The 23,009-nt window shown below is 54.1% G+C and overlaps 1 protein-coding gene across 3 annotated transcripts; it reads left to right on the top strand.

Moving 5' to 3' along the window:
* The first annotated feature begins 893 nt into the window (after window positions 1–893).
* On the top strand, window positions 894–21,350 carry HOMER3 (homer scaffold protein 3). 3 transcript variants are annotated; one of them, XM_042024484.1, is made up of 10 exons: window positions 1,069–1,637; window positions 9,915–10,057; window positions 11,750–11,906; window positions 12,878–13,009; window positions 13,398–13,505; window positions 16,013–16,134; window positions 16,952–17,108; window positions 18,739–18,849; window positions 19,532–19,612; window positions 20,287–21,350. In XM_042024484.1, the coding sequence occupies exons 2-10, from the start codon at window positions 10,044–10,046 to the stop codon at window positions 20,473–20,475; spliced, it is 1,071 nt and encodes a 356-aa protein (XP_041880418.1). In that variant the 5' UTR covers window positions 1,069–1,637; window positions 9,915–10,043; the 3' UTR covers window positions 20,476–21,350. The 3 variants fall into 3 exon arrangements, with proteins under 3 accessions (XP_041880420.1, XP_041880418.1, XP_041880419.1); XM_042024485.1 differs by lacking the exon at window positions 9,915–10,057 and having other exon boundaries at window positions 1,078–1,637; XM_042024486.1 differs by lacking the exons at window positions 16,013–16,134; window positions 16,952–17,108 and having other exon boundaries at window positions 894–1,637.
* The last annotated feature ends 1,659 nt before the right edge of the window (window positions 21,351–23,009 follow it).

Raw genomic sequence — 23,009 nt, 5'->3', positions numbered from 1 at the left:
TTTCAGTGGGGTTTGTGGTGCAGCTGGAGTCCTTTTGTCATTGGTGGCCACGCTGCAGGAAGGACAGAGGACATGGAGCTTGTGCAGATGATCCTGCCAGGATTTTTCCGAGTGTGGCCACCAATAAAGCAGGAAAACACAACCCTTCCCCACGGCTCAGCTCTGGTGGTGCCAGAACTCCTCTATGCTGGCATCTGCTGCCCTGGTGTCCCACAGAGCGTCACCTCACACCTTGGGGTCACACTGCAGCACCCCAAACACGGGGGCAGCACCGGAGGGGGGACACTGGAGACCAGGGATGACACCTGGCTCACAAAACAGGGAGGAGGAGAAAGGCTGGAAGCAGAGTGTGAGCAGTGGTGTTATCAGCACCCGTGTTACCACTCGTGTTCATGCTGCCAGCATGGAATTCTGGATTCCATCCATGGGTTAGAGGGTTTTGGGGAACAGAGGGTTCCAGTGCACAGAGAATTCCAAGGATTAGAGGATTTGGGCTTGCAGAAGGTTCCAGAGAGACAAAAGGTTCGCTCCTGCCCATGGATGGCAGCTGAGGGTGGCATCAGCTCCTCTGGCCACACTGGCACCTCCCGAGGGGATGATGGAGAATGAGTCCCTCCAGTTCCAGGCCCTCGCAGCCTCCCTTCTCCCAAGGCATTTTCCCATCTCCTAACCACGTATTCATGGTTTATTATTAATTTTCCACTCGTATAAACGGCTTCATCAAGGAGGGAACAACAAAGAGCGGCCTTATCCCTGAGTCTAGACTACGACTACAGAATGGGGTTTCATGGAATCGTGGAATGGTTTTGGTTGGGAAGGACCTCAAAGCCCATCCCATGGGCAGGGACACCTTCCCCCAGTGTCCCAAGTGGCTTTGGACACTCCCAGGGATCCAGGGGCAGCCACAGCTGCTCTGGGAATTCCATGCCGGCGTCTCCCCACGCTCCCAGCGAGGAATTCCTTCCCAATATCCCATCCAGCAGTGGGAAGCCATTCCCTGCGTTGGTGACAGCCAGCGCCCATCGGTGCCCCGGTGCCACCCCGGTGCCACCCCGGTGCCACCCCGGTGCCACGGCGGTGCCAGCGAGCCCCGCTGCGCCCGGCAGGTGGTGCCGCCGAGCCGGCCCCGGCGCCGGGAATAAAGTCGGGAGAAGAAGCGGCGAAATGTGAGCGGGATGGGGCGGCTGGAGCAGGGAGGGAGCGGGTAGGGACCGGCAGAGCCGCAGAACAAAGAGCTCGGGCTGCCGGCGGCGCTCCGGGGCTGCGGGGACGCGCAACTCGCGGGGAAACGCTTTGTCTGGGAAAAAAAAAAGGCTTGGAGAGGCACCACCTTCATCCTGCCGCTCCCTCCCATGCTGAAGGGAAGGAGGGAGCCTGGGAGCCGCAGCCGGAGAAGCGCCGGGGCAGAGCCGGAGCGCCCCGGGCTGCGCGGGGGTCCCGGTGCCGGTGCCGCCCTGCCCCGCTCGCCCCGCGGAGCAGCAACGCTTCAAAGTGAAATTCCGGAGGAAATTTAAAGAGCATCCGCATCCGGAGAAAGACAGAAAGAAAGAGGAAGGGGAGAAAGAAATCAAGCCGTGGGGAGGATCGCAGGCAGCTCGAGGAAGGACGGGAGAGAAGCGATACCCGGCGGGGATGGGGTGAGACCGGCGGTTTGTTATTCTTGCTCTGCTTTTGTTATTCATGGCCGCTGAGCTGTTTTTAAGGCAACGGCGAAAGAAATGAAGGGGTTAAATGGCGGGGTTTTTTCCACGTTGCGAGCTTGAAAGTTTAGCCTTGCTTTTTATTTTAGGGGTATGGAAGTGGGCAATTGCGAGTTGCTGCAACTTCTTTAGTGGGCAAGGGAAGGCTCTGGTGATCTGTGTGTTACATGAAATCCAAACTGGGAGGACTGGAGCCGGGGTTGTGCCCACAAACTTTTCCAGAAGTTAAAAATTAAGGATTTTGTTCGGTTTGTTGTGACTCTGGCATTCAGTAAAATGGATCCTGTTTGCATTTCTGTCTGGATAAAGAGCTGCTGGAAATTCCCTGATGATTTAGTTCATGATCCCCCTCAGATTTTCCAAGAGTGAAATAATGCTGCATGGATGTGGCAGTGGATTTTGGCATGGAAATAGGAGCTTAGTCTGGTATTTAATTTATGTCCCAGTTCTAAGTCTCAATCACGTAACTTTTAGGACCTGACACGTTGTGAGTTTCTTGTGCAATCGAGTTTTTGGGGCTGTTTGAAAGCCACGTGGATCTGGAGGAATCCTGTCGGATAATTCCCTCCAAACGTGGGGTTTGGCAGGGCAAGAGAAATAAATAACATTCCTGGGGGCTTGTTTTCCTTTTTTAAAATTTTCCTTTTGGACTACCTAGATAAAACAATCAGTCAAACACAGATTTGAGAAGCAGAAAAGGGAGAAGTGAGGAATCAAAAGTGACAGTAATGGGAGGCTGGCATAAACCCTTTGAAGCTGGCAGAGGATGTGCTGATCCAGGTTAAATCACAGTGTCCCTATTTTCCTGTCACTTTCCCTGTGATCTGCAAAGTTACTGTAAAACTTCCAGAACTGCCAGGAGAGGTTTAACAAGGCCAAAGCTCGGGACTAGCACTTTTGGATGAATCCGTCTTGGATCTCCTGCAGGCACACCCAGCAACTATGGGATTTCTTCCGAGGGTTTCCAGCTCCATGGAAAGTGTTGGGATGCAGCGTCAGTCTGTAATTATACTGGTGGAGCAGCAAAAGCAGTTAAGCCAGACATTTCCACCCAAAATTCCTTATTTCCATTTAATTCCTGAGATTAAAGTGTGGGTTTGGTGGTCCCACAGGGATATTGAGTAGCTTCCAGCAGCATTTCCATAAGCCTGGCTACAAAAGAGATTAAAAGCACATTCAGGCAGCTGATTTTAGTTAACTTATTTTTAAAGCAGGGATTCTGCTTTCATTCCTCCGTGTTAGACTTCTTTGTAATGTTCTGGTTGTAATATTCTGGTTTTCCAGGATGAATTCTCCGTGGATTCATCTCTATCCACGGAATGTAGGTTTTGAAGGGGCAGTTGGAAATAACACCTGATCCTGAGGGAAGTGAATTTAGTTACATCCAGCTGAGCCTTCAGTGGCCACATCCTCACATTTCTGCTGGTATTGTAAATTATAAATACAGGGAGGTGCTGATGGATTGTCAAATATAAATACGGGGACGTGCAACTTACTGGCTTCTAATTTGAGCACTAAAGAGTTTATCCCAAATTAATTCAGCCACTCTTAGCTATGCTGCCCTCTGCCACACAGGCACTTGGAGCTGTCCTTGTCACAGAATTGTGCTCCTGGAGCTCTGGCAAGGACAGGGCAAAAATAGCAGCAGGTCTGGGGGACTTTTCCCAAGGAAGCTGAGCAGGGATCTGTGCCTGGATGTGCTTCTGTGTGGAAATGCAGAGGCACGGCGTGTTAGACACATGGAGAAATGTTCTTGGATCTCCACTTCTCTGATTCTCATTATTCCTGGACATATTTTCTGGGATGTGTAAGGAATTCCTGAGTTGCAGCCTGGCTCTGCTGGGGTTTTTTTTTAACTTTTAATTGCTGCACAGACTTCTAGCAGATCATCGAGTCCAAGTCCTGTTTGTGTCCCCAAGCAGGAGCTGCTGCAGGAGTTGTCCCAGGAAAAGGAATCAAAGTGTTGTGGAACACCCAGGAGCAGCCAAGATGCTCCATAGATGGGGGTGATTTCCCAAAAAAAAGCAATCCCTCAACTCGAACACAAAATCTGAGTGTTTAAATGCCCTTCATCCCCTGTGTGTGCCTGACCTTGCTCGTGGCCGTCCCCTGATCCAAAGGCAACACGCTCAGGCAGGGTTCCCTTTATCTGCACAGCCTGGGAGGCAGCTGCTCCTCATTCCTGTGCTAAGCCCTGCCCGGGAATCTCCTGGGAATCGGGGCAGGCGGGAGGGAAGCAGCCCCCAGCAGGATCCTATTCCTGGAGCTGCAGCACTGCACCTCCCTTCCTGGCTGTGGGGGACAGCTCTGGCCTCCTCCAGTCCCATCTGGGCACTGGCAGCATCCCTGCATTTCCCACAAGGTCACAACGTGCAGCACAGAAGGAGAGCGAAGAGGATTGAAAACCTTCCCGGTTATTGGGACAAAGGCTGGGAATCTGCTCTCCCAAACTTTGTTCCCAAAGTACTTCTGCAGTTCAGTGTCCTGGGGTGGAACCATGGAATATCCTGAACGGAAAGGGACCCACAAGGATCACCAAAGCCCAACTCCAGGCCCTGCACAGGACTGGGACAGGGACTGTCCAGGCACGACCTGCGCCCACAGAGTCCAGAGGCTCTGGAGGGGTCGGAATTCAGGGAGAAAGGCAGAGGCAAGGAGCTGAGGATTGACTCTCATTAGCCCCCACTTCCCCAAACAGTGCTGACAGACAGACAGCAACTCCTCAAGCTGCTGAGGGGAGATAAAAGGAAACCACGACAGACAGCCCTGGAGGAGGAGGAGCAGGAGGGTTCTCAGGCCCTCTCTGTGCTCCAGTTCTGCCTTTTGGAATGAGGGACTCTGTCTGAAACCCACCCTGACCAAACCCTCCTCAAAACCACCCTGGCTGGTGCTGCCAGGGGGTTTCTCACTCAGGGCTGGGCTGGGGAGAGGAGGGAGAGCCTGGTCGGGCCCCAGCCAGGGCTCTCAGCTGACTCAGCGTGGCCGTGGGCCGGCTGCCAGGGCTGAGGCACATTTCTGTCCTGCTCACATGCTCTCACGTCCCCTGTGCCTGCACAAACTGCCCTGGGGACACCCAGCGGGCAAACCAAACCTGGAGAGGGAAAGGACTTCGGGGGAGTTGCAGTGAAGCTCCGCCACAGCAGCTGGGAGATCACAGAATCACGGGATGGTTGAGGTTGGAGAAGAGCTCCAGGATCACGAGTCCAAGCTGTGCGCGATGCCCACCTTGTCGCCAGCCCAGAGCAGTGAGGGCCACGTCCAGGAATTCCTTGGACACCTCCAGGGATGGGGCCCCTTCCGAGGCCTGACCACGCTGGTGTCCAAGCTGACCCTCCCCTGGCACAGCTTGAGGCCATTCCCCCTTGTCCTGATCGCCCCTGGCTGCCTCCGGCTATCAGGGAGTTGTGCAGCTCCTCCTTTTCTCTTGTGGCTGGCAATGGGCCTTTATCAGAACAGCCTGTGAAAAACGAGCTTCACTCTTCGTAAAGTTTTAAGGAAAGTTTAATAAAAGGGACAATTAGGAGACAACACCAAAAAGGGTGTTAGGGCCGGGTGCTTCGGCAGAGAGCCAAAGGCACACCTTTACATCCAAAAGATCGGCTTTAAAAGTCCATCGCTTATTTCCTATTCATCACCATCATGCATAATTCATTAATTCTTTGGAGTTGCTGAGTATCATCTTATCAGTCTTATCTTTTTCCTTGGCTCATTCCGTCTGGTTTCGGGTTTTTTTTTTTTCTTCTGATAAGATTTTCAAGGAATGTGAAGACCCCCCCCCCCCCCGATCCTTCCCAAACTGACCACACAAACTACAGCCATTCTACAGCGTTACATTACAGAACCCAGGCAAAGCTTTTCTAACATTAAGAAACATTAAAAAACCAACATCACAATCCATTCATAACAATTCTGGAACACAATTCTGGAACACGCGAAAAGCCAACACCACAGTACATTTGTAACAGAGGGATCCGCCGGAGCGACCAGCGGCAATGCGCTCCTGGCCGCGGAGGGATCCGCCGGAGGGACTACTTGTGATGCGGTCCTGGCCGCGGAGGAATCAGCGGTGATGCGACCGCCCGCGGAGTGATCCGCCGGAGGGACTATTTGTGATGCGGTCCTGGCCGCGGAAGGATCAGCGGTGATGCCTCCCCGCCCGCGGAGCTGGGGAAAACGAGCTTCACTCTTTGTAAAGTTTTAAGGAAAGTTTCAGAAAAGGGACAATTAGGAGACAACAGCAAAAGGGCGTTACTGCCGGGGGCTTCGGCAGAGAGCCAAAGGCACAACTCTACATCCAAAAGATCGGCTTTAAAAGTAAGGTTTTCCAGGAATGTGAAGACCCCCCCCCCCGATCCTTCCCAAACTCACCACCCAAACTACAGCCATTCTACAGCGTTACATTACAGAACCCCGGCAAAGCTTTTCTAACATTAAGGAACATAAAAAAAACCAACATCACAATCCATCCATAACAATTCTGGAACATGCGAAAAGCCAACACCACAGTACATTTATAACAAGCCCCTCTTTTTTGGGGTTTGCTCCTTGTGGCTGCACGGTGCCCCAGAGGGTACCAAACCCCCTCCCTGCCCTGATCGCCGGGAACAGACGGCTCTGCTGAGCTGCTGCTTTGTGATTTCTTGCAAGGCAGTCCCTGGTTTTCGGGCCACGGAGCAGAGTGTTTGGAGTGATTTTCCTCTGCGTCCAGGTGCGCGGAGGCGCCTTTCCCTGACAGGGAAATGAATGTCCCTGCAAAGAGAAGCTGCAGTGAGGGAGTGAGAGGAGGTGCAAGCCGGGGGGAGCAGCACGTGGACTTCTAGAGATGCCCTTGGCTGAACCCCAGCCAGGAGCACCAAGGCAGGTGCAGTCAATGAGCTCAGCCTCCCCAGGACGTTCCTTAAAGGTACTAAAACACTTTATCCCGAATCTGTTCGCTATTTTTGTCTCTTGGAGTGCTTTGGGCTTGGACTCCCCCACCGAATCTCTCTGAAAACTCGTGTCTAGGTCTGAATCCCGCTCTGTTGTCACACGGCTGAAAACAGGGCAGAAACCCTGACACAAATCTGAGGAGCGATGGCTCCAAAAGCTTCTCCCTCCACAGCAAAGCTCAGGTTTGTGCTCCCTGGTTGTGCAGCAGAGGCTGGGGGCAGCTGAGCCGGCTGTGTGAGTAATCCAGTTACTAAACGACCGTGTCAGAGGCCGCAGACAGGGCTGAGAGGTGAGAATGACCGAGAGCAAACAAAGAAGTGGAGCTCAGTGGGAAAAATCTTCCAGGTTGCACAAAAAAATAGAGGACAAGGACAAAGCATGAGTTAAAGGCAGCTGTCGGTCGGTCAGGAGACCCCTCCCCACACCCGGGGTAGAAACTGTGGTGCAAGAAAGATCTAAAGGAAACAATAAAACCCCGATTTCTTCTCTCTGCCTCCCTTTTGAAGAGATCTGGGGGCTCACCTGGGGCAGAACCTCCTCCACCCCCTGGTCCCACTCTTTGAGGTGTCCTCTCCGGGAGGAGGTGGCTCATCCCTGGCCCTGCCGTTGTCTCTGGTTTTTTTGAGCAGATCCCCCTCAGGAAGAGGCTCCTGTGAACGGGAGGGCAGAGCCCACCTCGGGCCAGGACACTCAAGGACAGCCTGGGTGACATCTGTGTTCAGATTTACACAGGCAGGGCTGGATTTAGTCCTCTCCAGACTCTGGCACCTCTCGTGCCCACTGTTCCCCTCTAGGCAAAACGTGGTGCTGGTGCAGGGCCCGAATTGATGCCATCTGTCCCTCCTTGGCGCGGGGGGTGCTGTCCCCAGGCTCCTGGCCGTGTGTCACCGTGTCCCCACCTGACAGGTCCCTCTCCTTTGCCCTGCTCAGTCCATTGCTGCTCTGCTGAGACCGCAAATTAAGAGGACAAATAACGATTTGCTCTCGTGGCAATGGTGAAATAAGCAGCTATTCTTGAAGAAATCAATTGGGAGGCCGTGGAGAGGAAGCTCATCTGAGAACCAAGGAGGAAATGAGAGCAGTGAGCAGTTTTACATCCTCTCCTGATGGCCACTGAGTCAGACTCCCCGGGCAGGGAGCAAATCAGAAACGCTTAATCCATCCCCCGGATCCCTGTGTCCTCCCCAAACATTCCCTGTGACCTTCCCACAGCTTCCCTGTAAGGAGAGGCCAAAGGGGAGGCGTCCGGGTCTTTGCTCAGGCAGCACCTGGAGCCAGGTGAAGAACACCTTTAGGAACAGGGAAATGAATTAAATCATCCCTTCTTTTCCTTAGAGTTGCTGCTGCCGGAGTCTCAGTGGATATCCACCGGGACAAGTCATTCTTAAGCTCTCAGGGGCCGTGGGATATTGAATTTTGCCCTTCCCCCCTGTGCTGGGAGCAAACGCTGGCAGGGATGAGACCTGGATCCCTTCCAGTTGCCATCAGGCACTCGCTGAACACGTCTGTGTCTCAGCCAGATCTTTGTCCTTTCAGTCATTTGCTTTGGTTCTCCTTAATTATCTGCGAAGGCCAGCCCTGGGGGGATGTAAGTGGTTTTATTTACACGTGCCCTTTTCGCTGCTGGGGCTGCACTGGTGTGGGGACTCCCGGCTGGGAGCAGGAAAAGAAGTGTCAGCATTTCAGGGACTGAATTCAGTGTGCACTTAAAGCACAGGGGACAGGAGGGCTGTAACGGGAGATAGAACACGACACTTTGAATCCCAGGGCTGTCTTTAAAAGCTTTGTAGTGTTTTGGGAAGCAGGACGGCAGCAGCTTGGCCTGGGTGCTCCTCAAGCAGAGCTCCTGCTGCAGCTCAGGTCTGGCTGTCACCTCCTGCATGTCCCTCAGCATATCCAGCCCTGTCTCTGTCCTCACCTGCCTGCACTCTGCTTGGTCAAACTGCTGAACGGATGGAGTTGGTTTAGATTGGAGATTATGGAAAAGTTCTTCCCTGTGAGGGTGGGGAGGGGCTGGGATGGAATTCTCAGAGAAGCTGTGGCTGCCCCTGGATCCCTGGAAGTGTCCAAGACCAGGCTGGAGCAACCTGGAACAGTGGGAGGTGTCCTAGGAGTGGAACTGGGTGAGCTTTAAGGTCCTTCCAAGCCAAACTGTTCAGGGATTCTGGAGGTAGAGGCATTTTCCATGTAATGCCCCAGCTGTGAGTTCTCAGAGGTGTGTCCTGCACACCTCTGTGTCCTGCACACCTTTCTGTGTCCTGCAGCCTTTCTGGCTTTTCTCCCCTCTGGGTTTGCGTTGCTGCCTGCTCTTCCTGGCTGCTTTTTGTTGTGCTCCACCACGGAGGCTCCTGGGAGCTTTTGTTTTGGGGAGTTTGCTTTAACCTTGTCAGACCAGTGAGTATTGAAAGCAGGTTTGCAGCACAGCCAGGAGGTGCACAATGAAATTCTTGTGCGAGCTGGGTGCGATTTGTATCATCTGATGGATTTAAAAACCCAACAAGCAAACAAACAAAGACTTTCATAGAATCCCAGAATGGTTTGGCTTAGAAAGACCTTAAAAATCATCTCGTTCCACCCCCTGCCATGGGCAGGTACACCTTCCACTCTTCCAGGGTGCTCCAGCCTGGCCTTGGACACTTCTGGGGATCCAGGAACAGCCACAGCTGCTCTGGGCACCCTGTGCCAGGGCCTCCCCACCCTCGCAGGGAGGAATTCCATCCCAGTATCCCATCTAACCCTGCCCTGTGACAGTGGGAAGCCATTCCCTGTGTCCTCGTACTCCAGGCCCTTGGAAATTGTCTCTTTTTTCTCTGCACTGCAAAAGGACCACAAACATCTCCATGCTGTCCCCAGGCAGAGCACGCTGGGGACACCCAGCTTGGCACCACCTCGTCCCTTTTAGGGCTTTGGGTATGGCCCCGTGGATGGACGGGAGTACAGGGATAGGATCCTGGATGGACAGGAGCCCGGGAACAGCTGCTGTGCCCAAGGAATGATCTCCCAGGAGGGTTTTCCATCAGGCAGCAGCATCATGTGGGCAGGACTGGAAATGCTGGAGCCTTCCAGGCTCCTCCGTGGCCTTCTCCCAACAGCCAGCACCTGCTGCCAAGGGATTCACTCCAGTTGCACGGCTCACCCAATTATCTCCCATGACAGGGGAAAAAACCGTGTTCAGTGATGAGAAATCATTGCAGACGAGAAACTCTGTGAATATTCAGGGCAGACGGAGCCCCTAAAGGTGCCTGGTTGTGTTGGGGAATAACAGCTGGACTTTTCCATCGCTAGGGAATGAATCCCTGTGGAGGCAGCACGAGGAAGGAACCTCAGAGCAGCTGAGAGACACCTGAGGAGGAGCTGAGGAGAGGGGACACCTACTAACTGCACGGGCCTGTAGCCTCCTACCCTTACTAACAAATGTCAACAACTCGGTAAAGTCCTGCCTCTGTTCTTCCCAAAATGAGCCCAGCATTTGGGGGTTTTAGGGGCAGGAACATCAATTTTTCCTGTGTGTCAAAGATAAGTCATAATCCATGTGAGAATGGAGCCTGGAAAATTTGAATCTCATTCCAAAAATCCAGGCAGAGAGGATGTGGAGACCCTCGTGCTGTCACAAGAGATCTGAGTCAGGGCTGGCACCTGGGAACAGGCTGGGAACTGGGAGGTGGGAAGGAAATAAAATATTCCCTGCTAAGTTTCAGGGCTGGGTTTGGAAAGCACCAGGTGCATTTGGATTGATGGGACAGGCTGTTCATGGCAACTGGGAGTGCTTGGAATGGGAAGGAAACACAGGAGTCTGGATTTTGGGGAGCTCCACAAAGCAGGATTGTGCCTGTGCCTTGCAGCTGCCAGGGGGGGGTTGGGGGTGTTCCAGCACATCAGATTTCACTGGATTTGGGTGCTGAGTGTGGCCAGTGCTGTGTGTCTGACCAGAGTCAGAGGAATCCCCCAAGCCCTGGTGCAGCTGGACTGTTGTGTCATGGAAAACATTCCTTCCTTCCCCTGGAACGCTCCAGTTACATCCTGATCCCTGAGATGCAGCATCTCTGCTCAGCTCAGATATTCCTGGCTCCAAAATCCCAGCAGTGCTGGGCTCAGGACTTGCCTTCAGCAGCTGCATGTTTGGGAGGTGAAGAGTTTCCTTGAATTCATGGGGAGACTTGCTTTAATCCTGGGATGTGAGCCCTGGCTGCAGGATGTGCTTCCCAGGCGTGAGTCAGGGGAGGAAGAGCTGAGGGGAAGGAGCTTTTTGTGCTCAATTCCTGCCTCCATCCATCCATCCATCCATCCATCCCTCCATTCCCCTACAGCTCCACCCTGCAGATATCCTACAAAACAGAATTAATACAACAGCCCTAAAATCCTGTTCCTGGGGAAGCTGCCATGAGCTGAGCACTCAGGGATGAGAGATGGTGGAAGAAAGCTTCAAATCGGGCTAAAAATAATATAAACCCTGATCATAACCCTGCCCCAATGGCTGTGCTGTGAGGGACTATCAGCTGTGCCCCAAAAATGAGGTTTTGGGGGTCTTTTCATGTTCTTACCTGGAAATTTTCAGCCTGTCCTTGGGTACCAGGACTTGTCTCAAGTGTGTAGGAGAGGACAAGCTCTAGAGGAAGGTACAAACCTGTGCCTGGGGTGAAACTCCCTCAGTTTTTGTGCCAAGGGGATTTTCCAAGTGCAAGGTCCCTGGGAAGCGAGAGCTGCTGTCTCCACACGGGATGGTGGGGACAGACAGGAGGCACAAACAGCCACAGGCTTTTCTTTGCTCAGGTATCAGCAAAGGATGATTCCAGCTTCTCCCCCAGCTTCTAAAATTGGGATTTAGAGGAGTCCCAGGGATGTGGAGGGTTCCGGGGCAGAAACCCAGAACTCTTGGAAAAACAACTCATGGGAATGCCGGAGAGCTTGGGTCCTGATAAGAGGGGCGTGAAGTGACGCCAGCAGGGACAGCGGGGAGCTGCTGCTCCCTGCCCAGAGCCTCGTGAGGGGCTGGTGTGGACTTGGGAAGAACACAGGGAAGGGGAATGGCAGGAGTGCAACACGAGCGGCAGGAAATCGCTGCACTTCCCCCTTTCCTCAGCTTCCCCCTGCCCTGACATCCCTGTTTTCCTGTCCTGCAGGGAGCAGCCAATCTTCAGCACCAGGGCCCATGTTTTCCAGATCGACCCTGCCACCAAAAGGAACTGGATCCCTGCCAGCAAACACGCCCTGACCGTCTCCTACTTCTACGATGCCACCCGCAACGTGTACAGGATCATCAGCGTGGGGGGCACCAAGGTAGGGCACACGCCCTGCTGGCATCACACAGCAGCTTCTGCCCCACAAAAGCAGCTGTTCCCCCACAAAAGCAGCTTCTCCCCCACAAAAGCAGCTTCTCCCAGCCCAAACCTGCCCTGGTGTGGGTGGTTTTGGTGTCAAATCAGGCAGTTCTCAGCACAGGCATTTCGGTGTCTTCCTGCAGGGCGTGGAAGGTGAAACATCCCTGCCCCCGTGCTCAGGTGTGTTGGGTGACACTGATGATCAAAAAGGTGCCTCAGGGTCTGATGTTGTCCCTTCTTTCCCCACTCTGCTGTCACAGAAGTGTTTTCTGAGAGCTTTTATCCTGTGCTGAATCCAGCGCTGCAGACACGGTGAAACAACAGAGGCTGAGGGAGGCTCAGAGGTGAAGTCACCTCCACAAAAGATGATTTACTCTCCCTAAACTGCTCCTGATGGGCATTTCCCTGGCTGGTTCCTGAAGCTCTCTGATGGCAGAGAGTGTTCCAGGCAGCTGATTTTGCTGCTCCCCTACCCAGCAGAGAGGGTTGTGTAATAGCTTGTCCTGAGTGCTGGTTAAACCTTTTATTTTTCCCCTTCTTGCCTCAGAAAGGGAGAACATCAGAAAGTTGTTGAGGCCCCAGAGACAAACTGTCTCTCATCATCTTTTCCAGCAGTGGAGGAAGCTGGTGGTACTGAGGGCTTTTTTTTCCTTTTTCAGTAGAAAAGATCATTGAGATTCATTCGACTTTTGGTCACCAAAAACCTGGACTGTTGTTTTATAAATTAAAAGCCAGGGATTTCTACCCCTAATTCCCAGAGTTCTCAAGGGTTCTGGTGGTCCAGTGAGTGACATCCCAGCCGTGGCAGGAGGTTGGATTGAGATAATCTTTAAGGTCCCTTCCAACCCAAAGCACTCCCTGATTCCCCGATCAATCCCACACCAGGGCAGCAGCCTGGGGTTTCCTGACTCACACTGCCTCTCTCCACAGGCAATCATCAACAGCACCATCACCCCCAACATGACCTTCACAAAGACATCCCAGAAATTTGGGCAGTGGGCTGACAGCAGAGCCAACACCGTGTACGGGCTGGGCTTTGCCTCGGAGCAACACCTGTCCCAGGTAATGCTGCAGGGAGACTTCTGAAAACCCTCAGGGGAGCTCAGCCTCTGCAGAAAATCCTTAGGGACCTGCTGGAATGCTGCTCTCACCGGGATAAAGTGTAATTTGAGGTGCAAAGATACTAAAACCAGCTTTAAAGTGGCATTTGCAGAGTGCTTTGAGCATCACAAACGGAGCTGAGTCTGCAGGCCCCGTTTCCATCGTTGCTGTTTAGCTGAACCCACAGCCCCGAGTGCCAAATTCAGGGGTTATTCCCTGAATTTTATTCTTTAAGAGAAATTAAAAAGCATTTTAAATGAAGCTGCAGACAGAGGAGGAACCCAGGCATCAGCTCTGCTTGTTGCACATTTCAGCACAGCCCCACAGTGACTTTTCCCCTCCCCTCCAGTTTGCAGAGAAATTCCAGGAAGTGAAGGAAGCAGCTCGTTTGGCCAGGGAGAAGTCCCAGGATAAAACAGAGCTGACCAATCCTGCCCTGAACATCACCTCCCACCAGGTAATGCTTGGGAACAGGGAAGAGGGATGAGGAAAAGGGGAGAAAATGGTCCCTGTGGTGCTCTCCTCTTGCTCTCATCCCATTCTCTGCCAGAGCTTTATTGCCAGTCAGGCTGGACAGTGGTTTTGGTAACACCAGTGGCCCTGAGGTCACATAATATAGATGAATTAATTAATTAGTGCTTGAGTGGAGCCCCTGGGAAGGCTCACACTGCTCCCTCTTTGCCAGTTAAACTGTCAAACCCGTATCATATCTCACAAAGCCATGCGGGGGGTGTGGGCGTTTCTCGTCGTGGTGGTGGTTGGAATTTTGTTGTTGTTTGTTTGGTGGTTTTTTGTAATTTCCAATCATTTTTTCCTGCCTTTTCTGAGGCTGCAGGAGGTTCTTCTCAGCCAGAAAGCTGGAGCCCATCACAGCTCATTCCCACATCATTCCACTGGCAATCTCCCTGCGCAGCTAAACTGGAATGGGAGCTGTGGGGAGCTCTGTGCTGCTCTTCCCTGTGGAGAAGCAGCTCCATGCTGGTGCTGGAGGTGCCCTCCCAAGGAGTTTTGCTCCAGAGGTGGCTCTGCCATCCCCAGAGCTCCTGGCAGCAGGAGGGGAGCAGTGGGCTGGAGGACACGGCGTTCCCTGGGATGGGCACAGATGGGAAGGCAGCAGCAGAGGAGGAGGGAGTGTGAACAGTACCTTGGCCTGCAGGGAGAAGAGGGAAGTGGTGGCTTTGCAGAGACTGGAAATGTCACGTGGGGTGCAAAAATGGGGGAAATCTGCCTGAATGTTGGCTCACTCCAAGCCCTGTCCTAATGGGTGGCAGGTAAAGAAGGGAGTAGATTATTCCTTGGAGAAACAAAGTTTTTGGAGTCTTTTGGAGACAGATTCCTGGCCAGCTGCAGCCTCCATCTCCCAGCTGCAGCCTCCATCTCCCAGCTGCCCTGGCTGGGAGCAGAGATTCCCCCTGTTCTCCTGTTTGCAGCAGGCAGAGCTGCTCAGGTGCCTCAGCAGGACACACTCCTGTCCCCTGTGCTGAGGTGGCGCCTGGCAGAGGAGCATGGGGAGGTCACGCACAGCTCAGGGACCTGGCCCAAGGCTCTGCTCATTCTCCTGCCTTGACTCAGCAGTGCTAAAACTGAGCCCTGTTCCCATCCCAGCCTGCTCCTCTCCGAGTGGGAGCGCCTGGACACGGGCAGGGCCCTGCCTGCAGTGACAGTGACACGTGTGGTGTCCCCTGCTTGCACAGCCTGTCCCGCATTCCTGCCCTCCCCACCGTCCCTTCTGCCACTGTCCCAGCTGCTGATTCCTGGCCTGTGCATTAGCAGAGCTCCAGACACGAGTTTCATCTCTGAATAATTGATTGTGTGTCTGTTTGCAAGTGAGCACAGAGCGGATCTGTCTCCTGGAATTAAATCAGGCCTCCCTTCATTTCTGCATCTGCGCTACTTTCTTCATGCTTCACATTTTCTGGGCTGGGGAATTCCCAGAATAGCATCTCTTCCTTGTCCTCTGGTACCTTTTAGGGCCAATCCCCATCCCATTTAGCAGCCCCAATCTCAGGGTGTATCCTTGGGGAGAATGGAAGAGACACAACAGTGAGGAGCATCTTCAACTCTTCCCAGGTTCACACCACAGGAGGAACTTCTGCCCCTTCCTGCCTCCATTTCTGAAGTGTGCAGGAGCAGGAGCCATGGAGAAGGATTAACTGTAGGGGCAGAGGCTGTTTCTTCTCCCACATCTTTGGAAAATGGGTGCCAGAGTCCCCTGAGCAATGACAGAGTTTTTCTCCCTGAGAATGTCACCTGGTGTCTGAATTCCAGCTGAACCGAACCCAGGAGGCCTGGCAGCTCTGTGTTTGGAGTTTAAATCTTCCCACTGCTCTGAGAACCAGCAAGAAAATCCTCTGAGGAATTCAGCAAAGGCCTGAAAAGGCCACTTTGAGCAGCTGAGGTTTGGGCCTGGCCACGGGACTCAGGTGACAGGCTGTGACACCGATGGCATTTCTCAGGGGGAGCTGAGGGCCAGAGAATTCCCTGTATCCTAGCAGGAGGGAGGGATGGCTGTGAGCTGTGAGGCCACTGCCCTGGGGTCTGGTGTGCCCTGCCCTGGGATCTGGTGTCCCCTGCACTGGGATCTGTCCCCCCCTGCACTGGGATCGCTGCCCCAGCCCAGTGTGGAGACAGGGACAGGGAGGATGTGGCACTGCTGGAAGAGCAAAGCACCAACCTCCCTGTCCAAGAGAGAGCTCCCAGAGCCACCCCTGTGCCATGGCTGAGGGGGTTTGTCACCTCCTGCCACCTCCTGTCACCTGCTGTCACCTCTTGTCACCTCCTGCCACCTCCTGTCACCTCTTGTCACGTGGACAAACCCAGCTCTCCCTGAGCTGGGAGGGATCCAGGTTGATCCCAGGAGTGCAGGGGCTGAGAATTGACCCCGTGAACCCAGGCTGGGTTCGTGGCCACAGGGCCAGTCCAGGCCTCACTGCTGGTGGTGACCACCCCTCCTTCATCCCCCAGGTACTTCCCAGCCCCATCATCAGCTCCAATGGGCCGGGAGAGGATAAATTATTCCGGAGCCAGAGTGCTGATGTGGAGATAACAACGGAGAAGGAGAGGCTGAAGAAGATGCTCTCAGAAGGGTGAGGCTGCCACGAGTGCTCCTGACTCCCAAACTCTGTGCTCTGGCAGCATTTGGTGCATGGCTTTGTCATCCCAAATAATTCTGAGCAATTCTACTCCTTTAGATCTCAGAGTAATGTCCCGTGTCTGCTTCTCAAACCCTCCACTGGATTCATTTCCCCCTTTCCCAGCGGGAAGTTGCTCCAGCTTGGAAATGTGCTGCTCAGGCAGCGTGGGAAGGAGGATGCTCTGTGCCTGCAGCAGGGATGGGTTGATGCCAGTTATCTGCAGATCAGTAGTTTGTGATACCAGGAGATGTTCACACTTTTCCAGCTGGCCCAGGGCTGTGTTTGTGTTAATTCCCCTGATGATTCCAGCAAAGTCCCTGCTGCTTCCTCTCTTTGTCTCTTCAAAAGACTTGGGGCTGGATTCTGCCCTGTGGCTCCTGTCAAGCTCCCAGCTGAACACTTAAGAGTATTTTTAAATCAAAAGCAAAGTGTCCTTTGCTACTTTCTCCTGAGTCTGGGCTTTATTCAAAGCAAACTCTGCTCTAATATGGATTTTTGAAATGGATTCACAATCCCACGTTGCAGAACCCCTTCAGAGTACCTGGATCTCCCCCACCCCATTAACCTCAGTGTCGTTTGTGCAGCTTCAAGTTTGAAAGCCAAATATTATCCAGAGATAAAGGACAGAGGGGGAGATTCAGAGCTGGAGGAAGTGTTTAAATTCGGGAAGCTGGAGAGAAACCTATGGAAGAAGAGCACTCAGAATGGGGAGAGAAGCCTCCACCCCTCTCCTGAACCTCTCCTGAACCTCTCCTGCTCTCTCCCCCAGCTCCGTGAGCGAGGTGCAGTGGGAAGCTGAGTTCTTCAGCCTCCAGGACAACAACAACAAGCTGGTGGCTGCTCTGCACGAGGCCAACGCCAACGTGGACCAGTGGAAGAAGCAGCTGACGGCGTATCAGGAGGAGACGGAAACGCTGCGCCAGCGGGTGAGCTCGGGGCAAACCCCAGCCCAGATGCTGCCCTTGACCCCCTTTTGCCATCAAATCCGGCAAATCCAGGGTGCTGCATGAGCCTGGCAGGGAAATCATGTCAAGAAATGAGGTTGTGTGTGCTGAGTCCTTGTGGGGAAAGGGAGGAAACCAAAGTGCAAAGTCACAGAATTTCAGCTTCCCTTCAGATTTTCTGGAAGTAATTCCCAGCTTCCAGCAAGATTAAGGCCTGTTTGCCCCAGCCAGGCATCAGGGCGATGTGTGGCTGCTGACAGGAAGGATGAAGATTGCTCTGGCTGCTATAATTAGCTCGGATCCGAGCTGCAACATCATGAAACCCGTGTGGCGCAGCACAAACAAGCCCTTGTTCCCTTGGAATAACGGGATCTTTGACCTCCAGAGTGGCAGGGAGGTCACAGCCCGACTGTGTGGATCTGGGCAGGGGAGTGACAGTCACACGGGTGGCTTTGCTGGGAGGGTAGAGCCCTGGAGTGCTCGGAAAAGGCTTTTAAGGACAGCTGGGGTTTGGCTGGGAAAGGCCTCTGGAGCCTTGGAGAAGGAGGCACGGAGCCATTGCACTTGGAGATGGCTCATTGAAGAGCCAGCAGGGATTTGGAGCAATTAACAGCTGTTTGCACTCGATGGCTGTGGTGTGGCCAGGGTGTGCAGTAAACATCCATCCCTCAGGATTGCCGGTGCCTGGTGCTGGTTCCCAGTGCTGGTGGCTGGAACAGATTTTCTTCTGCTCTGCAGCAAGAGCAGCAGAGACCTCGGTGTGTGGCTGGCTGGGGGTGGTTCTGGGGCTGGCTGGGTCGGGCTGACTTTTCCCTGCCCCTGCTCTGTGCACACTCAGCTGAGAGCTGGGAAGGAGGATTTCGGGAGCCTCAGCTGGAGGACAACACTGGAGCCATGGCAGAATCACAGAAGAAAACTGTAACTCAGTGAAACATCTCAATTATTGTCCCTAAATCAGAGCATTCTGGTGGATTCTGGCCACCACCCTGTGATCCTGGCAGCTCACAGCCACCCTGGGCATGGATCCAGTGCTGTCCTGCTCCTGGGAACACCAGGATGTGCTGCCTGTCTGGGTGAGGTCCTTGTCACTGGAGGTGTTTGCAGAGCTCAGAGCAGCCCCAGTGGGAGCCTGGCCCCAGCGAAAGCTGCTGCAGCCCTTGTGATGAGCTTTAAAAATGAATCCTCCTCATGAATAATCCAAGCCACCGAGCTGAATGTTTCAGAGCTGGGGAGTACTCTTGGGCAAGCCCTTCCAGCTCAGCTGCTGAGCTGCAGCAACTCCCTTTTCCTAGGAAATCTCTTCCCAGAGGTGTAAATGGAGCTGGATCTTTGGGCTGGAGGCTCAGGTTCTTGGTGTCAGCCAGTTCAGCTGTGCTGAAGTGCAAAACTCCTGGAGAAAGCACAGACAAAGTCTCTAAACTGGGTTTTTAGCCACAAAGTGTTTCTGGGTGTGATCCAGGCAGAGCAGAAGGAATTTTTTCCTTCCAGCCCCAGGTGGGAGCTGCTGTGAACTCAGGTGGGTTTCCAGGGAAGCCTAAACATGGCAGAGAACGGCAGTGGGTGATGAGGGAGGAGGAAATTCCTGCAGCTCTGAGGGAGCCTCCCCTTGCAGGTGGCAGAACTGGAGTCACAGGGGACTCATGATTCCTCCAGCGAGAACAACAAGGAAGAGCTGAGCCAAACCCTGGAGGAGCTGGAGCTGCTGATCAAGGCTAAAGATGAGGTGAGACTGTGATAACCCCCCCAGCCTGTCAATCACCAGCAGCCTGTCAGTCATCAGAGCTGCTCTGAGCTCAGGGCCCTCGTTATTCCCTCCCCAGGAAGCAAAGCTGAGGGACAGGGAAGCACTGGGACATGCTGGACATGCTTCCCGTGTCCCCAGCCTGGAGTGGAGAGGCTCAGACCCTCTGCAGAGCTCTCTTACCCCTTCCCCTCTCAGCCATCTGTGGTGGCAGTTGGCCTCTGGTGTGGTAATTGCTCCTCCCTTTCGCTGCATTTAAATGAATGAATGATTTAAAGCAGGGTTTTAATTACAGAGGCTGTGGAGGAGGGGAGGTGTGGAGAGGATCTCTGCGATTTACACATCCCTGCTGCTGGCCTGGTGCAGGGATGGAGCCACAGAGCAGGGACTGAAGAAGGGAGGGAGGTGTTTTGGGGTTCCTGATCCTCAGAGGAGATCTCTGCCCCCTCCCCAGGCCTGGAGCAGAAGTGCTGGGGCAGAGCTGTGCAGGGGCTTTCACCCAGGTACAGCAGACGCAGCTCAGAAAGGGAGGTGTGAAAATGTGGAGCTGCCTGTGGTTCTGTGCTCCTTGGAGCCAGGGAAGAGGCCTTGGCTGGGAGCTGGGAGCTGTTCCTGCTGGCAGAGGGGTGGCTCTGACACGAGGCTCTCCCTCCCCGTGCTCCAGGAGATCCAGATGCTGAAGAGCCAGAAGTGCGGCCGGTGGGAGGCGGAGGGGGAGCGCGAGGAGATGCTGCAGAAGCTGCAGGTAAAGGTGGCACACCTGGGACAGCTCAGCTCCCAGATCCATCCCCACATCTCCTTGGAGCCACAGAGGGAATGCCAGAGGGCTGCCACGCCTCTGGATGCTGGGAGCAGCTCCTTGCCTGTGTCTCTGCCTTCTGCCACCCTCCCTGTGTCCCTCAGGGATGTGACACAGGGCACAGAGAGCAGCCAGCAGCAATCCCAGCCTTCCTTTTCTCTCCTTGAGCACTTCCAGCAGCCCCTGACATGGGACTGTGGCAGAGCTTGGGGTGTCCTGTCACCCTCCACCCACAGAACTCCTGAATTCCTGCTGGAGCAGAGCTCTGGCTGGCAGGGACACAGCTGGAGCAGGATGTGCCTCTCTGGGTCTCGGAGATAAGCCTGTGCTTATCTCGGAGCTCTGGAGCCCCACATGGGCTCCCATGGCAGGAGCAGCTCCATACAGCCAATCCCACCAGCCTGCAGGGGATCCACGTGGGGAGAGCTGCAGTTCCACACCCTCACACCGCGGGCAGGGCCTGGGGTGGGGACAGAGCTCACCCACGGTGGCTCAGGATAGGGACATCCCTCAGGGAAGGACATCCCTGGGGACACAGGGTGGCTGTGGGTGGCAGCAGGGCTGCTTGGGGGAGATCAGGGGCTCTGAGCAGCCACCTCAGTGCCGGCTGTCCCTGGCAGGAGCTGGAGGCCCGGAACGCAGAGCTGGAGCAGCGCCTTCACCTGGCTGAGCAGACCCTGGCCGAGACCCTGGCCGAGAGGGAGAAGATGCACAACGAGGTCACCAAGGTGGCCGAGATCATGGATGTGAAGATCTTCGAGCTCAGTGAGCTCAGGCAGGGACTGGCCAAGCTGGTGGAGAGCAACTGAGCAGCAGCAGAGCCGGAGCAGCCCCCTCGGAGCAGGGGCAGCCTCAGCTGGGACTGGGCACCGAGAGCTCCTGTGGTCACAGGGCAGCCTCGTGGCCTGTCCGGGCAGGATTTGCCACCCCACCAGCAGCTGCCTGGACAGAGTGGACACCAGACCAGCCACTCACTGCCCAGCGAGCCCCCAGAGCAGGGCAGAGAGGACCTGAGCTCCTGAATCCTCTCCAGGGAGCACCTGAGCCCCCAAATCCTCTCCAGGGAGCACCTGAAGTCCCAGCCAGATGTCTCTGGCCCCTGCCATGGCCGTGGCATGGCCCAGAGATGGCAGCTGTGCCCGTGCTGCCTTCCCACCTCCCTGCTGCCACACTGTGTCTCCCAGGTTTTTACATTTTCTAAGGGGAAGGGGCTGAGCCGCCTTGGTGGGGTTTTTTTCTGTAGTTTTTTAGGAAACCACTTGCCTTTTGCAAATCAGCTGCCTGTTTCCCTCACCGAGGGGAGGGAGGAGGAGTTTAGCACACCCAGGACAAGTTCCTCCTTTTCCTCTTCCCCAATCCTGTGTCTTTCCAGCAGGATCCAGTCACTGTCAGGAGCACCCCAAGGTCCCCACTTGCAGAGATGGGAGCTCCCCTGACCCCGTGTCCTTCCCACTGCTCTTCCAGAAGAAGAACTGCAGGGTTTAAAGCCTGGCTGAGTTGAACACGGTGGGATTTAATGACTGGTGAAAACTTTGAGCTGAGCAGAGCAGAGGCTTGGTTGAGGACGGTAAATTTGGGAAATGGGATGTCCCTCAGGGCACGGCCACCAAGCTGCTGGGTTGGCATCTTTCCTGGCCTCTGAGGGCTGCAGTTAATTGAAATTAAATGGAGCAAGTCAACAGTTGCTCTTGGGTTCTTTTTTCCTTTTTTTCCCCCCCTCTTATATTGGGAAGCAGCCCCAGGGATGTCGTGCTCATGTCCTGCTCATGTCCTGCTCCTTGTGACGGGGACGGGTCCCAGCTGGATTCAAGGAGAGCAGGAGGTGTTGGGAGCACGCTGGGACCGGTGCCCTGAGGGGCCTGTGGGAAGTTTGGGAGTTACCCCTGAAGTTTGGGAGTTCTCCTAGATGTTGTCCAGCCTTTGGAACTGAGCAAGGCCTGAGGGAGGCCTGGGGAAAGCTGGAATTGTGTCCCTCACCTCTGTCATTCCCAGAGCCTGTGGGAGTGTCTGTAGCTGTAGTTGTAACCTTACAGGAGTGTTGATGGATTTGGATGTGTTTTGGGCTTGTATTTTTGTCCTCTTTGCCACTAAAAATTAGGCAAAGGCAGCAGAAATCCTGGGAATGTTCCCTGTGGAGAGGCCCTGCCTCTCCTCTCACTCACCTGGTGGCCGCAGAGGAACCCGCAGCTCCCCCACTCCGCTGCAAGTCAGGGCAGGACCCGGGTCTGGCACCTCGGGAATCTGCTGGAGTGGGGAGAGAACTGCTGGTGACTCTGTGCTGGATCGTGGCCAGGCAAAGCCCTTCCCTTTCCCAGGGAAACACAGAAATTCCCAGACCTATGGAGTCAGGGAAGAGCTCTTCTTCTCTGGGTCTGGGTTTTTCTTTTTCCCTTGGTTAGTTTTTACTTTATTTTCATTTCTGTTGCATGAAGTGTTCTCACAACTGTCTGGGGCTGGAGCTGCTGTAGTAACATTTTGTTCCAGGGTATTGAAGAAGACAAGGAAGGAAGTGGGTGGCAAAAAATTTTTCGGGATTTGTTTCCCACCCCATGCCAGTGTTGGATATTTTCTCCCTCCAGGAGCACCTTCTTTTGAAATAGAGATCAGCTCCAAGCAAGGTGTGTTTGGTTTGCATCTCTGTCACTGCTGTGGAAGCAGGAGGGTGGGATTTGGGAGGCAAAAAGACCGGGAGAAAGTTCCTCATGTTCTCCACCAGGTTCTCTTGCGTGGCTGAGGTGGAGCTGGGAATGGATCCTTAAATTCTGGCAGCAAAATTCCAGCCTTGCTTTGCTCCTTGGTGGGTGCCACACCTGGCTGAGTCACCTTTCCCAAGGCAGGGAGCTCCTGATCAAGCTGCTGCACATCCCAGCAGGACTCCCAGGAGGAAAACACACACAGGAGCTCCCCCAGCTCCAGGGAATTCCGTGCTGGTGGCCCCAGGACCTGCTCTGAGCCAGCTCAGGCAGCAGTGCAGCACCAAAAAGTTTTTCTGCCAGTTCCTTCTGCGTTTGATACCCTCAGAGCAACCCCTGAGGGCTCCACCTCGACCTGCAGCAGAGAACTGACCCTCTGAGAGGCTGGGCTGCGTGTGGAAAGGTCTAAAAGTCGTGCAATGAGGTCTAAAAATGATGTGAGAAGGTCCAAAAATGATGTGAGAAGGTCTAAAAATGACGTGAGAAGGTCTAAAAATCGTGTGAGGAGGTCTATAAATGATGCAAGGAGGTCTAAGTCATGCAGGGAGGTCTGAAGTCATTCAGGAAGGGGTATAAATCATGCAGTGAGTCACAAAATAAGGCATCTGCAGCTAATCCAAGCTCAAACTGTGGATTGGGGGATCTTCATG

The sequence above is a fragment of the Corvus kubaryi genome, unplaced genomic scaffold, assembly GCF_017639235.1.
Source record: "Corvus kubaryi isolate FWS band 111438036 unplaced genomic scaffold, C.kubaryi_AGA036_p1.0 37262, whole genome shotgun sequence".
NCBI classification, from domain to species: domain Eukaryota; kingdom Metazoa; phylum Chordata; class Aves; order Passeriformes; family Corvidae; genus Corvus; species Corvus kubaryi.
The sequence above is the reverse complement of the archived record's forward strand: the minus strand, read 5'-3'. Positions and strand labels throughout refer to the sequence as shown.